The sequence below is a fragment of the Lathyrus oleraceus genome, chromosome 2 (assembly GCF_024323335.1).
Source record: "Lathyrus oleraceus cultivar Zhongwan6 chromosome 2, CAAS_Psat_ZW6_1.0, whole genome shotgun sequence".
Lineage (NCBI taxonomy): Eukaryota > Viridiplantae > Streptophyta > Magnoliopsida > Fabales > Fabaceae > Lathyrus > Lathyrus oleraceus.
This window is the reverse complement of record NC_066580.1, coordinates 480,921,768-480,937,119: the sequence shown is the minus strand read 5'-3', so window position 1 is coordinate 480,937,119 and position 15,352 is coordinate 480,921,768. Positions and strand designations below refer to the sequence as shown.

Sequence of the window (15,352 nt, the reverse complement as noted above, 5' to 3'; positions counted from 1 at the left end):
TTCTAAAATATGGTGCTTGAATCTTAGCAATGGGTATTTTATATGAAGAATTATTCTTTTGTGTTAAAATTTTTGAAGCAGATGAGTTAGAGTGTTGTGGCAAGTGTCGCAAATGGGAAATTAGGATAGTTTTTACACAAAGGCTGCAACTCATGTGTTGTAAAATGGTTAATTTCTTTTAGCCATTCAACAAACTCGCCAATTATGGAAACTGATTTTCAAAAGTTAGTTAAGAACTTTCCATTTCAGGAAAGTAGTTAGTTACATATTGTTGAGTTAGTTTTATGACTTGTATGGTAAGCTATATATCATTGTTGTATTGCTCACAATCATTCATGATTAATGACGGAAATTGATAGCTTCTTTCTCTATCTTTTCATGTTGATTCCAATAGTTTAACAATTGGCAAAACAATATTTTTGAGGGTATAACTTATAAGTCTTCATGGACCATGTTAATGTAATAAAGCTCCATGTTAGGATAGTAATAACATCCCTACGAGTCTACTTAGTGATCTCTTATCCAAAAACAAAAAGCAAAGGATAAGCACTTTTTGTTTCAAAATAGCTTAATAACAAAAAATATTTCAAATAATGCACTTCTACTGCATAAAGAATATGTAAAAGGTACCTAGAATTACAATTTCTTTAGAGAATATCCACACACAAATTTAAACAAGAAACTGATCTTCAAATATGATGCAAGTTTTGTCATAAATTTCAATGAGAAATCATGACCAAAACAATAAGCATGATTTATTGAATTCAGTTATGCTCTTAGAAGTCCGAAAATCACACATAGCCTCAATTGGTGTCCCTGCTATATTTACAAGAATATGGTCTGATAGCAATGATTACTTTGAGTCGCAGAGGCCTGTTGATTCATCGCAGAAACCATCTCGGTCAAGCAGTTTCTGTGGTGGAGCACTCAACAATGGAGATGATGGGGTACCATAAGCATTTCGTCGTTTGTTCCCGCAACCTAAACTCACTCTCGTGCTTACTCCTGTTACAGGATTCGTGCCGCTAGCATACTTGCATAAAGCCTACACAATTGAATAAAATGTTACTCATCATCATCATCACCGGTCATGATTCACGTTCGATAAATTCTTTTCTACGCCAAGAAATCATTTTGACCACACTGAAACACATTCTATCGAACATTAATTGAACAAAAAGATCGATTATCGTTCCATAGAATCAGCGGTCGTATTGTACCAGCTTTTGTGGAAGGTCCAACACAGCATCACTAAAGTCAGCACCTTCAATAACGGCGCCTCCAAGATCACTCCGCGTGAGGACTGTTCTCGAAAGAATCGCATTCGTGAGATTCGCTTCATTAAGAACCTGTACATCCCAAACAAAAAAAATCAAAAGATAGAAAACCATGCTTATAGATAAAACTAATCAGTCTAATTTGTCGTAGTTACTTACCATTCGATCCATCAACGTATCACTCAAATCAGCACCTGAAAAATATCAAGCGAAAAGATTCAAAGAAATTATAATACATCGAAACACATTAGGTACTTTATACATATAGAATTCACTATAAACCTATACCCGTAAAATTTGCTTTGAATGCAACAGCTTTCTCCATGTATGCACCATTGAAGGTAGAACCACTAAAATCAGATTCTCTCATATCAGCAGATGTGAAATTGGCTCTTCTGTATCAATAAATTCAAAATAATTTACTATCAAGTGACAAATTTCATAACAGAATGTTCGACTCGAAAAACTCGAAATTACCTGAAATTTTCATTCACATGCACCGCTTTTCTGCATTATAAAAACCCTAATGAATTAGTAATCCTAAATTAGTAGTGATTAATGAATTGATTAAGAGAAATTAACAAACCTAAGGTCTGCTGATCCAAATTGTGCAGCAGATCCAATACCAAATTCACCCCTTATTTCAGCTTCAAATTTGTTAAGATCAGCAAGGGCAGACATGTCAGAACTGAAAACAATAACAGCAGCTGCCAATGTTGCTGATAACAGTTTCCTCCATTTCTTGTTGGACTCTACATTAGTAACCTAAGTCATCATTGCATTATTACAATCCTATTTTTTTTTTCTTTCTTTCACCAATGGAAATCTAAAAGAGAAATTAATATATAAAAAAAAGTACTATATAGTAATTACCTTGTTTAAGTTCATTTTGCAGATAATTTGAGAGGACTTTGAATGAAAATGAAGTGTGTTTGAAATCTTTGAACTTGAATTAACTGAAAGTGGTGTTAATGAATTAAGTGCCATTATCTATAAGGAAGATATATTGAACACAACAAGATTAATTTGATGATCTAAGGAGCAACGAGGAAGGAAAAACAAGCTTGAAATTCAACAATTTCAATATCAAGTGTTTGGTGGTAAGTATTAGCACACGTGTTCAAGTATTATCCAGTTTCTGGTAACGACACATGTCATAATTTGGTTATTTCTTATTTTCATGGGAAAATCAAATAAATCAATATTTATATTCGAATCTTAGTTTATGATACTTCCTGTGTTCTATAATAAATGATTCATTTGAAATAATAAAGTATCCTAAAATAAACTATTCATTTCAATTTGAAACATAAATTAATTTCTTTTTTTCAATTGTACAATTTAACTATTATTATTTTTATCATTTTCAATACTTGATAATTGATATTTTAGTAAAAAACATAATCTTCTCTCTTTCATTTATACATTTTTATTAATTGTGTAAAATAATCAATTAAGTCACTCATTTTGGGACGGAAGGAGTAACAATTTTAGTATTGAATTAGTTCATTCAGAGTTTTATTGGGCGTCATGTTATGAGTCTGATTGGAAAGTAAAATTCAATATAAAGAAATCTAGGGAAATCTACTATTTCATTTAATTCTTGCATATCTTTGTTACATTATATATTAGTACATACAGTACTTTCTTTAGCTAAAGTCTAAGAGTCATCTAACAAATTCTTGTTGACTCACTTAATAATGGATACAAGTGAATCATGGCAAAGCATTAAGGAAAATATCCTCTAACGCACTTAGTAGATTCTACCATTTTTTCTCTCATTTGGAACAACACAGTCATTGAGGTGTTTGAGGCTTTCGCGGTTTCTTTTGGGCCTAAGATGAAGGATCATTTCCTCTTGTTCTGATTCCACTGCTTGCTGCATAACATTCCTTTAGTCTTCAAAAAACACCTTGTCCTCAAGGTGAAACTGCGGGTAAGTATGTTTGATGTGATCATAGTCTTACCACGTGTCATCCTCGGGAAACAGACCTTCTCATTGAATAAATACATGTCTGATGTTATTTCCTGCATTAATTTTCCATTCAAGCACAACCAATGGTTAAATCAGTGGTTGGTTTTCCACAACCTCTAGAGGCAACTATAACTCTGGCATGGTGTCACCTGTGCAAGGTTTCAGTTGGGAGATGTGGAAACCAGATGAATTTTGCTAGTGGTTGCCAATTCCATTTGGAAAGCAACCTCACCCACTACTTTCATGGTCTTGAAGGGGCCATAAAACCTATTTGAAGGCTTACGCATCCTCCGACCTTCTACCGAGTTTTGACGACGTGGCCTTAATTTCACAAATAACAGATTACCTACAGCAAAGTGATGAGGAATCATTGCCTTGCATGCAACACTCTTCATGGTTTCTTGAGCCTTGACAAGCTTCTTCTTTAATTCTTACAGAACTTTAGCCCTCTCCATTAAGGTTTCTTCCACGTGTTGGATGTTAGTAATACCAAACATGTAATCCCTCAAATTAGGAGGACTACGACCATATACCACTTGATACGGCAAAACCCGTGTTGAGCTATGAATAACCATGTTGTAGTGTCATTCCACCCAATGAAAAAAATGGCCCCAACGTTTAGGTTTAGTGTGCACGCAACACCTGAGATATTATTGTAATAGTTTGTTTACAACTTCAATTTGACCATCACTTTGAGGGTGATAAGTTGTGGACATTCGTAACTTCGTTCCACTAGGCGAAACAACTCTTGCCAAAATTGGCTTAAGAAAATTGGATTTATATATGAAACGATATTCTTAGGCATTTCATGTAATTTGTACACCATAGAAGCAAACAACTCAGAAACTTTGGAGGTCGTGTGTCATACCTTAATTTTACCCCTCATTCAATAAATCAATACAGTCATCATAACATCCGCATCATCTGCATAGCATAACATGCATTTCATTTCGTATAATGTCCAAAAAGTCAATCAAAATAAATTTTTTGATCTACAGGCAGAATAGTTGAATTGATTCTCAAATGTACGTGAAACTAGCGTGCTCGTTTTACTTTTTCGGCTACTTTTTCGGTCACATTTTGATCAGCTTGAGCGTTTTAACCTGATATTTTACATTTCAAAATTTAATCAAAATCTATATATTTCTGAGAAATTTATTTCACACTGGTCATTTTAGTGCACTCATTTTATTTTTTTCGAACATTTTTGCATTGTCAAAATAATTAAATAGAATTATTTGTAGCTTCACTTTAATTTTATTCGATATTTTGAGATATTTAATTTTGTTTATTCTAATTTATTTTAAGTCATTTTATCACATAAATAAAACTCAAAGACATTGTGGGTATTCGTGTGTGTGTGTGTATATATATATATATATATATATATATATATATATATATATATATATATATATATATATATATTATATATATATATATATATATATATTATATATATATATATATATATATATATATATATAGGGAGGGAGGGAGGAGAGAGAGAGAGAGAGAGAGAGAGAGAGAGAGAGAGAGAGAGAGAGAAGAGAGAGAGAGAGAGAGAGAGAGAGGAGAGAGAGAGAGAGAGAGAGAGAGAGAGAGAGAGAGAGAGAGAGAGAGAGAGAGAGAGAGAGAGAGAGAGAGAGAGAGAGAGAGAGAGAGAGAGAGAGAGAGAGAGAGAGAGAGAGAGTTTTAAATATTGCTATTAGTTTATTGAGTTGTTGGTTTTTCATTTCATTACGAGTTCGAAGTAAAATTCAATTTAATTTTTTAGAATCGCTTGGATGTATAGATTCGGTTGTTCAGCTTCTTGTAAGAGTGATTCATACATGAATTCACTCTAAGTTAGCTTAGAGCTAAATCCAGGTTGCTTTTGATTTCCGTTAGTTTTCGATCCCGTGGCTTACTTTTGGGCCTTCTTACAATGAGTTCAGTTTTCGGTCCCGTGGCTTATTCTTGGACCTTCTTTCAATTAGTTCGGTTTCCAGTCTCGTGGCTTACTCTTGGGCCTTCTTACAATGAGCTCTTGATCAATATCAAGATAGTTTTTATAATTTTAAACTATTTTCAAATCATTTTTCATTTACATGAATCAAATCTCGATCAAACATCGAGTGATTTTTCTTATCAAGCGCAATATTAAAACCTTTTTCTAAACAAACACGAAAGAAGAGGACGACTGGAGTCTAGCATTCTAGCGAAACCCTCAAATGATCGGTCTCGAGGCACGTATCTTGGGATAACTATTCATTCTTTTCTTTGACTCTTAAGGGTCGTTGGGATCTAGCATTCTGATGTAACTCTTTGAACAATTGATTCCAAGACATGTGTCTTGTTTCTTATCAAGCGTTCATTGTCCATTAAACAATTTTCTTAAATAATTTTGAATGAAAAAGTACCGTTGGAATCTAGCATTTCGGTGGAATCCCGAATGTTTGATCCCGAGGCTTAGGTCTCGTTCTCATCAAACGTTCATCTTTCACCTATAAAATACATCCAACACATCAAACTTCTTTTTCTCACCGTCGTGTGATCTCAAAAATCTTTTAATAAACAAAAGACATTTTGTCTTAAGATGATGTCAAACAATGCTGTGAAGTCAAGCTTCTCTATGATGAATGTATTTTGATGAAGACAAAACTTCAAGCAACAAGAAGGCAAAGATTTTAATCAATGATAAAGCATCTTGATTCAAGAAGTTAAGCTTGTCATTTCAAGAAGGCATAATGAGAATACTTACCTTTACTAAAGTCTTATATGCTCAAGTATTCATATGGTTATTGCATAACTTTTCATAGTGCATGCAAAATGTCTTAGAATCAAATTTCTCATTTTCAAACTAGGTAAATCGATTTACCTATAAGGGAAATTGATTTATCACTGGAGCATTACTTTTCCAGAAGCAAAATTTTAAGTTTTTGAACTAGGTAAATCGATTTACCTCTTAGGGAAATCAATTTACCACTGACAGATTTTGAAAATTTTAAACGTTGCAACAGGGAAATCGATTTACCCATTATGTAAATCGATTTACCACTATGCGTTTCTGAAAAATTAGTGGCTTTTCAAACACCTCTTCATGCACCATTTTATGGAATCTTTTCAATTCATCTTTGACAATTGTTCATGATTCTTGCAGAACATTACCATGTTTCATTTGAGGTGTTATGTGCATATAAATTCATGATCTTTCAAATTCAAACTTTACCTCTTCCAATCAATCTCTTAGAATTTTCAGAATTCACACTTATTGTTTTAAACCTTCATTCAAGATATTTTCTGCATATTTTCATATCATTCAAAATAGAAAATTCTTGAGCAATCTAATATCTTTGTGTTGTGAATTATTTTCATTGGAAGAGAAATCAAGAAAATTGATATATCACTTAGTGTGATCATTATACTATAAACTTTACATTCAAACCATTGTTGTAATCCATATCTTATTTTTTAGAGTTTGTTGAAAAATAAGATTGTGTGTTTTGTAAACACCTTGCTGTCCAGGATTGTTGGAAGCAAGAGAGTTGAGTTTGAGAGGATTGTTCTCATATCAACTTGGTGAATCACAAGAGGTTGTTCTTGGTGATTGTGTCTGTCTTGTATAAGTCATAATAGATAGTGAAATCTCTTTCATGTTGAAAGGGGACTGGAGTACTCTCGATCTGTGAGGGGAACCAAGATATATCTTCGTGTTCTTTACCTTTCCACACTCTTCCGTTCATCGCTTAACATAACCAGAAAAGTAAGAACAAAGTATTTCATAAACCGAAAAAAGTGTTCAAAGATCCTAATTCACCCCCCTCTTAGGCGCTACTCAACTAACAAATGCTTCATCCATAATCGTTGAGTTGAGATAAGTGACGTTTTCCTGTGAATGTTGATTTGTAAGTCCATTCAATGTGATGCAAACGCATGCTCCTCGTCTGTTTTGGATAAAACAATATTTTTCATCGATTAATACAAGATACCTTTCGCTAAAATCGACCAACAAACAAACATTTTCTATCCCAAACTACGTATGCCTTGAGTTCTTCATCGCACTCAGAGCTACGTAGGAGCAAGACGCGCAATATTGTCAGGCACACAATAATAAAAAAATGTTTTATAACCTCTTTCTTTTTCTCTTTACATTTTTAATAACTTGAAAAAAACAAATAACATAAGTTAACATTCAAATCTAAAATTTAACTAAAAGGTTTCCGTTGAGTACAACGGACGTGAGGGGTGCTAATACTTTTCCCTTGCGTAATCGACTCCCGAACCCAAATATGGTTGCGACGACCATGTTCTTTCCAAAAGTTTTATCAATATTTTCCTAGTCCTTTATTGGAATAAATAAAGTTCGGTGGCAACTCTATTTGAACTTTTATTTTCCGCGAGCATGTGATGCGCTTCGTGAAGGATCATATTTTTTGAGGTACGACACTGTGAATTGTGTAGACAGTATGCCAAAGTGTGCTACTTTAGAAAGTCGATCCACCGGTGTGAAAATCAATGTGTAAATTTGCAATGAAAGAAGTTAAAAGATCTGGATCTTTGAAGGGTGATAGTTTGCATTGTCAGTGTTGAAGGGCGAATGAGTGGAGATGAATACGGGAAAGGCGGTCATGTGGGTGTTCATTGGAAACAGGAGGTTGAAAGAGGGAGTTTATTTAGAATGTTGTTGGGTTAATGATGGTGGTGGTAGCGGAAAGTAGATCGGTTAAGGCGCGGTGGTTTGAAGAGCGAATCGCAAGTGATAGTGGTGTCAAAAATTGAAAAACGGTGGAGGGAGTATGGATCGATTTAGGAGTGAAGTGAAGATCATGGTTTATCGAGGTGTTTCTGGCGGGTCGGTTGGTTTTGCATGGGAAGAAGAAGGGGTTTCACCGGAAAAAAATCACGAGAGGGCGGAGGTTAAGGAAGAAGAGATTTTGAATGTTGGGGAGTGTAAGTCACGAAGAAAATGGTGGTTTTGTGTGGTGTTTCCGGCGAGTGGAATGGGGTAACGGCAAATGGTCCTTTGAAGGTGATGAAGCAAATGGAACCCATTTTTTCTCTTTTTTGATTGGGAATTTTGTTTTCTTATCCTCAATATCAGTGAGAGAAAATGATGTGGGTCCCTGTGAGTGGACAAAGCGATTTTTCTATCTGCGAAGGGTGAGTGAATTTTTGTCATTTTCTTGAGAGCAAATATATTCGTCCAAGGTGGTTGGTGGAGAGAGGGACGCGTTTGGATCAGCCCTCTTGAAAAACTATTTTCCCTGTCACTTGGGACACGTGTCACCAAGTGATAAGAAGGAACGATTTTTTATTTATTTAATAATATTTATTTAAATCTCAATTTCGATTGGATAATGGTAATGAGTGTGGATGGCTAACATTGGTCATTGATTAATCTTGATCTAACGATCATGATTAAATCAAAGAAACACACATTTGTTAAATAATTTAAAATGCCTAGAACGCCCTTTCTATATAATTTAATCGATTAGAAACAATTTAAATCAATTAAATCAAATAGAATTCATAACTTCTAAAATAAATATGATAAAAATAAAATAAAAACATGAAAATTTCTATTTAATTATCCCGATTAATATGACAAAAGAATAAAAATAAAATGATTAAAAATGAATAAAAGTCGGGCGTAAATATGCTCGAAAAATTAAATCAAATGTGCTAAAATGATCGGCGCGAAATAAATCTCTCGGAAAAATACAGCATTTGATTTTATTGAAATAAATTTTGACCGGTTAAACAGACTTAAGCTAATCAAAATGCGACTGAAAAAGTCGTCGAAAAAATAAAACGAGCATACCAGATTAAACTACGTGAACCGTAGATTTAATAATACTGACGTCTGCAAGCTTGATTTCGAAACTTTTTACCCGCTGATTTTTCATGTATTTGTGAAATTATTCAACCGGTCTGTCTGTACATTCAAGAATTTATTTTGACTAATACTTTAGGCGTTATTCATGATAAAATGCATGTCATGCTATACAAATGATGTCAACTAAAAACAACATCAAATTTATAAAAGTTTTATAGAAGTAAAAATCATAATAACATTTTCCTAAGGATGTGATTCCCCACTTACCTATTGATTTCCAGAAGGTAGATAGTTTTGTCTTCAAAGTAGCAACAATGAGCGGTGTTGAACCCTTCTGCCAAATAACTAGTCCATGAAGGTTGTGTTTACAAGCTTCCAAACCTATTTGATATTCCTCCTCTGGTATTGAAATTGTTATTCGATCTCCCTTCACATATGATTTTGGAAGTTGGCTCAGAGGTATGTCGCAGACATTGTTGACAGCATCAACAAAGGATTTCGGTGACTTAGGGTTCGTCAAATTTGGAGCTAGAATTGTGTGTTCAAAAGGTTTCTCAAAATCGACTAGACAGTTCCAAGGAATAATTGGTGGCGCCATGAAAGATGAGTGTTGAGCAATGAAGAGGGGGTGAAGAAGGTAGACGGTAAAGCAACTCAAGCGGCATAGTCTCTCGACTCTCTCATGGTTACTACTATTAAGTCACACTTCAAAGTCAACTAGCATTATATACTCTCTTCTTAAGTTATTTTTTTAATACAATACACATACTCCACTTTTAAATCAAATTTGCCTTATTTCTTTCTTTTTATTCAAAGAACTTGAGGTAAAACTCACATGTTATAAATAAGAAAACTGTTTGTTCATAGTGGCACCACAACATATCAATTGCCCATGTAATCTTTTATCTTTTACCATATAAACTATACCTACATGACAATTTACTTGCTTTTGAATCAATACAAAAGTGAAATGAAATTATTTTTGTTTCACTATATCTATAAATAATGCAATCTCCTTAGATAATCTTAAAACTTTCATTTATGGATTATTGCAGAGTATCATTACAAGCTCTCCTAATATAAGAAGATACCTAGTGATGCTCATCCAAGAGCAACTAGTTTACAAAGAATTATAAAAAAAATATTTGGACAAAACGTAGGAGCTATAGGTTTTTGCTTAACAATAATCTATAACTTTATTTGGATTAATGAGAGGGTCTTTGCACATATGTTGAAACATATCATGCCAAAACATACCTATGTAATTGTAACTTCTACTTATCTTAATTCTTCAATTTAATTCATTTGTTCATATTGAAATGGCTTTATGGATGCAGAATTCATCTGCCAAACTTCGACTGAGGCATTAACAGTGGCCTCAGTAGCATTATTGAACAAGAACAATCTAGCATCTCCATAGATTGCTTTTGTTGGATAAACCCTAGAAGTCACACATGTTCTTCCACCTTGAGCAAAGCTTTCAATTATAGAATGGTCCACCTGAATAAATAACCACACATTTCACGAAAATAATTTGAAGTTGATTAGTTGATTCGGTTCGAGTGCATGAGATGAAACATGATGTTATGATCATGAAAATTGAAAACCATGGAAAATTTATACAATTTAACTTACCAATATTCTTAGAGATAGCTTCTCATCTTGAAGTACAGGAACAAAGCTTCCAAAGATTTTCTTTTCAACATCAGTTGCCAAAGAAGACCTTAAAAAATATATAAATTAATTAATTCAACATAGTATTAATCACAATTTAACACAAAATCATGTTCTCTCACTTATGTAACGAAAAATCGTCTGATATATACCTGGATTGATCTGAACAGAAAGAAGTTTTGAGATTTCCATCTCTTCCTTTAACAACATAAAAGTAAATAGGAGTATATTCATAAAGACCATCATTTGCTAGAACCAATACACCAAAAGGTCCTAACGCGCCACGAGCAGCAGCTCCACCACTAGTTTCACAATCGTACTCCATATCGGTTTCCATTGTCTTGTTTATAGCTTCTTTATCAATACTAAACTCGGCTACAATGTCCAACTGTTGCATTGCAAGTTCAATTATATGTCATTAACTAAGTTTGCATTCTTAATTATATAAAAGAAAAATATTGATTTTCTCTTAATTACTTGTAATTTGAAAAAGTTAACAAACAACATGAACACAAACCTGATTTGCTGCTGGAATATCTAGTGATACAATTGACCCTGGCTTCGCCGTCAAATTTTCAAACTTGTCACTATGCATTCTCAAACTCTCCACCTCCTCAACCGGCCATTGAAGTAAGTTGCTACCCGTTTTTTTGTCAAGTAGCACTGTCCTCGGAATACCCTTTATGATTAAAAAAGAAATCAAATATATGAGTCAAGATTCATTGACATCGTGCGTCAAACTTAACATAATTACACCTCTAATAACTTTATATAGAATACAAATTTTATAAATCTAATTATTCAATTAAAGGTGGTTAGTCAATAATAACATACCATAAGTGATGCCCAACCTTTGGCAACATCAACATATTCACTATCAGACTCAGCAATCCAACTCCACAACACTCTTCTCTTTTTACTTTGGTCATAAAATGTCTTGGAAGCATAAAATACACCATAATCATACCTTAATCCAATACCAACATCTTTACTAATATCATCGGGCAGGAAATCAGTAATACTTTCATTATAAGTTCCAATAGCGTAATAATCATGTCTTTCATCATCCAAGCTAACCTTCATCACATGTTTAACACTAGGATTATTAACAGAAGTATCCAATCCATTATCCAACTCAGTTGACACGGGGAAAAAATCAACACACTCCCACATTCCAGTATCTTCCACACGACGAAGCATACCCTCCACACGTTCAAAAGTCTTGAAATCTTTGGTATCATAAACCAAAGCTACGCCGGCTTCGTTAAGCTTAGAACCAATTGAAATACGCCATTTACCTTGAGAGGTAAGCCAAGCGGTAGTCGGATCACGAAAATCAATGACATTAACTTCCGGGGGCGGGACCAGAACAGGATTTCCCGAGTATTTGGTCCAATTAAGTAGGAGCGGATCCGAACTGTTGGCAGGGTACGCAAGGTTTTGTACTTGTACTGATTCATTCGTGGCACCGGTGTATAGCATGACGAGTTCACCATTTGGTAATATTGTAGCAGAACCTGTCCACACACCATTTCGATCATACCATTCATCTGCTACCATTGCTAGTGGAAGATGAAGCCAACGAACCAAGTCTTTTGAGACTGCATGTCCCCATACTATGTCACCCCAAACCGCGCCATTTGGATTGTATTGATAGAAAAAATGATACCGACCCTTGTAGTACAACGGACCTAAAACAAAACAAATTGTCAAACATGTAATATGCAACTCATACAATAAAATGCTGCATGACCCAGAAAGAGAAAGTTTTCATACCGTTAGGATCTGAAATAAAGAAAACCAGTTAGACAGCGAGAGCAATCCAAGTTACCCAATGAAAAAGGAAATGAAAAGTTAGTTTCATCACATTCAACCAAATATAGACAAAATATAACCAACAAAAAGGAATTTCTACCATTCATCCAATTATGTTTCGGTTGGAAATGAAAAGCGGTTCTCTGCCATGATAGCACGTTATCATTCCAAGGATAAGTTTGTAAATTGGTGTTGGTTTGGAACATGCCATTGGATTTCTCTGAAACTCCTGCAGATACACCTCGTGAAACTGGCATCCATTTCTGAAAAGTTATTGTTTTATTTTTATCTTCATTTGAATGAGATTTTAACGTTGAATATAACTCATCTCTTTTTTTATTAGATTCACTGTAGCCATTGTATGCTACTAAGGAAGCTAGCAATAACAATCCACAAACGATCGCAACCCCCGCCTTCAATTTTCCCCGACTCTCCGCCGGAGATTCACCGGCGTGAGGTCCACGGGGTACGGGAACATAAGAATAAGCTATATCGTTAGAGTCATCGATTTGCGCCATTGGTATTAGAATAGAGAAAATAAATTTGAATTTTTTAGGAAGACTCGGCTGGTGAGATTAAAATCTCTCCCGCCTGGTCTTCCTTCTAACGCAATGATAATGTGATGATAAAAATAGGGGATGGTAGTGGAAGATTTTGTGGAAAAAATTGAATGAAGATTATTGAAATGTCTCTGTACCACCAAAAGAATATTACAAATGTAGCTATGGAATGTATTTTAGCACATGAGCATATATTTTTAGAACTATCTTTAACTATTATAGTTGTGGTTGGAGGCCTAGTTTTTTCTTTCAATGGAGTCCTAGTTGTTCATTGTTTTAGAGAATTGCTATTCTAACACAAAAACTTTTACACTGTATATACACCATATAAAATACAGTCAAACATGTGTTCATTTGTATTTCAAAAAGTGGAAAATAATTATTAAATATAATAAAAGAAAATCAAACCGTATGGAAGTACGTTGTAGAAATATCATTCATAGTAAAACAATAATGATTGTTTTACATTTTTTTCTATTTATGTTTTTAGAACTATATTTATGTTTTTTTTTACTCTATTTTGAACATTTGAGGACACCCCTAACAATATTTTAAATCAATCCTATTTGGATGCTGTTTAATCCAATATTTTCTTTGATTAAATTTTTTTAAATTATATATCATATGAAATAATAGGATAATAATTCTTTTCTCCTTTTTAATTAGTTTTGTTGAATGAAAGGACATATTAAATATTATATTTGTTAAGAATATGTTAGTAATCAATTAGTAATGATTGAGATTTAATTAGTAATTGTAATTAGGTTTTTTTTTTTTATATATAAATATATAATATATGTCATCATATTCGACCCACCGAAACACAATTACAATATGGTATCTATAGGTGGTTGATCATTTGTCTTTCATTCTTTTTTTCTTCTTTTTTCTTTTGCTTTTTCGACCACAGTCGACACTGCTATCACTAGCGTCACTGTTCCCGATGACATTCCTACGAGATACATATACCACTGGAATCACCTCTTTCAGGTCTGTTTGTCCCAAAATCTCGATGCCCGCCTTCCCACGCGCCACATTTCCTTTCGCGCGTGGATCTCACCCGCCACCGCTTCAACCGTGCGTGACAACGCATCTAACGACCTTTGTTGTCACCGCTTCAATCGTTGGCGTCGTCGACCTGCCCTCTTTCCAGATTTGTACTAAGTTTTTCGTTTCAAGCCATCAACTCTTATGGGAGACACTTATTGCGTCACATTTACTAAGGTTACGCTTATCCCGTGTGAGAAACTAATTAGGACATCAAACTACGACATATGGGTTGGTGTTGTCAAAATGTGGTTCCTCGGTTAAGCATATGAAGATCACCTAACCACACAAATAGATAATATTTCTGTCGCCAAACCCGATAAGTGGAAATAAACTGATGTTTCTCTATGCAATGTGTTATGGTTTTCCATAGCAACTAATCTCCAAGCACAATACCAAGTCTTTACCACTTGCTATGAGGTTTGGAAAAGGCTAAGGAAGTCTTCTCTAACGATGTTCATTGTCTTTAAAATGTCATCTTATTGTTCCTATTGGATTGGGCATATGGATTGGTTGCATTTTAGTAAAATAACAACTTGGAAAAGTGTCCAAGTATTCAAGATTGATTTAGCTTGCTAAAGCAGTATAAAGTTGCAAAAAGGTCACATGTTGGGCGCGATGCTCCAGCATTTTGGCACGAACGACATATGGACCTTACGAAACAAGAACCAAAATGATGCATTTTAAAGTGTGTAATGCAGAAGATTAGTTAAGGATTTGATTGTTATTAATTTAACAATATGATTAGGTGATTTGTTTGACAGCTGGATGGAGAATAATTCAGATTTAAATTTGAATTTAAATTAAAATAAATCATATCTTGTTGGAGATATTCAAAGAGCATATCAAATATCCAACAGATTTTGCATTAATAATAAAGTAACCATAAGATCCAAAACTAAAGAAACCTTGTATGAGTTATGAAAAGGAGAAAGTCAAATGTCAAGTATTTCCATGTCTTTGAAAGTAAGTGCTATATTCTGGCAGATAAAGAACAAAGGAGAAAAATGGATCCCAAAGTGAAGAATGTATATTCCTTAATTACTCCACAAACAACAGAGCGTATAAAGTGTATAACAAGCACTGTAAGGTTATAATGGAATCCATTAATGTTGTTATTGATGACATTCCTGAAGATATGGAAGAAGAAGATGAAGTTTCTCCTCAAGAAACTGATGTCCCAACA

At 34.1% G+C, this 15,352-nt stretch overlaps 2 protein-coding genes across 3 annotated transcripts; both read right to left on the bottom strand.

The window, feature by feature from the left end:
* Positions 1-584: 584 nt before the first annotated feature.
* On the bottom strand, positions 585-2,374 carry LOC127120648 (thylakoid lumenal protein TL20.3, chloroplastic). 2 transcript variants are annotated; one of them, XM_051051156.1, is made up of 7 exons: positions 2,151-2,374; positions 1,864-2,042; positions 1,755-1,784; positions 1,566-1,672; positions 1,437-1,471; positions 1,221-1,349; positions 585-1,045 (listed from the first exon to the last, which is right to left on the bottom strand). In XM_051051156.1, the coding sequence occupies exons 1-7, from the start codon at positions 2,262-2,264 to the stop codon at positions 854-856; spliced, it is 786 nt and encodes a 261-aa protein (XP_050907113.1). In that variant the 5' UTR covers positions 2,265-2,374; the 3' UTR covers positions 585-853. The 2 variants fall into 2 exon arrangements, with proteins under 2 accessions (XP_050907113.1, XP_050907115.1); XM_051051158.1 differs by having other exon boundaries at positions 1,864-2,029; positions 2,151-2,300.
* A 7,752-nt stretch (positions 2,375-10,126) lies between these two features.
* Positions 10,127-13,371, bottom strand: LOC127120647 (acid beta-fructofuranosidase). Its single transcript, XM_051051155.1, has 7 exons — positions 12,660-13,371; positions 12,521-12,529; positions 11,579-12,435; positions 11,262-11,423; positions 10,897-11,132; positions 10,706-10,793; positions 10,127-10,570 (listed from the first exon to the last, which is right to left on the bottom strand). Exons 1-7 carry the CDS (start codon positions 13,075-13,077, stop codon positions 10,367-10,369), a joined length of 1,974 nt encoding a protein of 657 aa, XP_050907112.1. The 5' UTR covers positions 13,078-13,371; the 3' UTR covers positions 10,127-10,366.
* Positions 13,372-15,352: the final 1,981 nt, after the last annotated feature.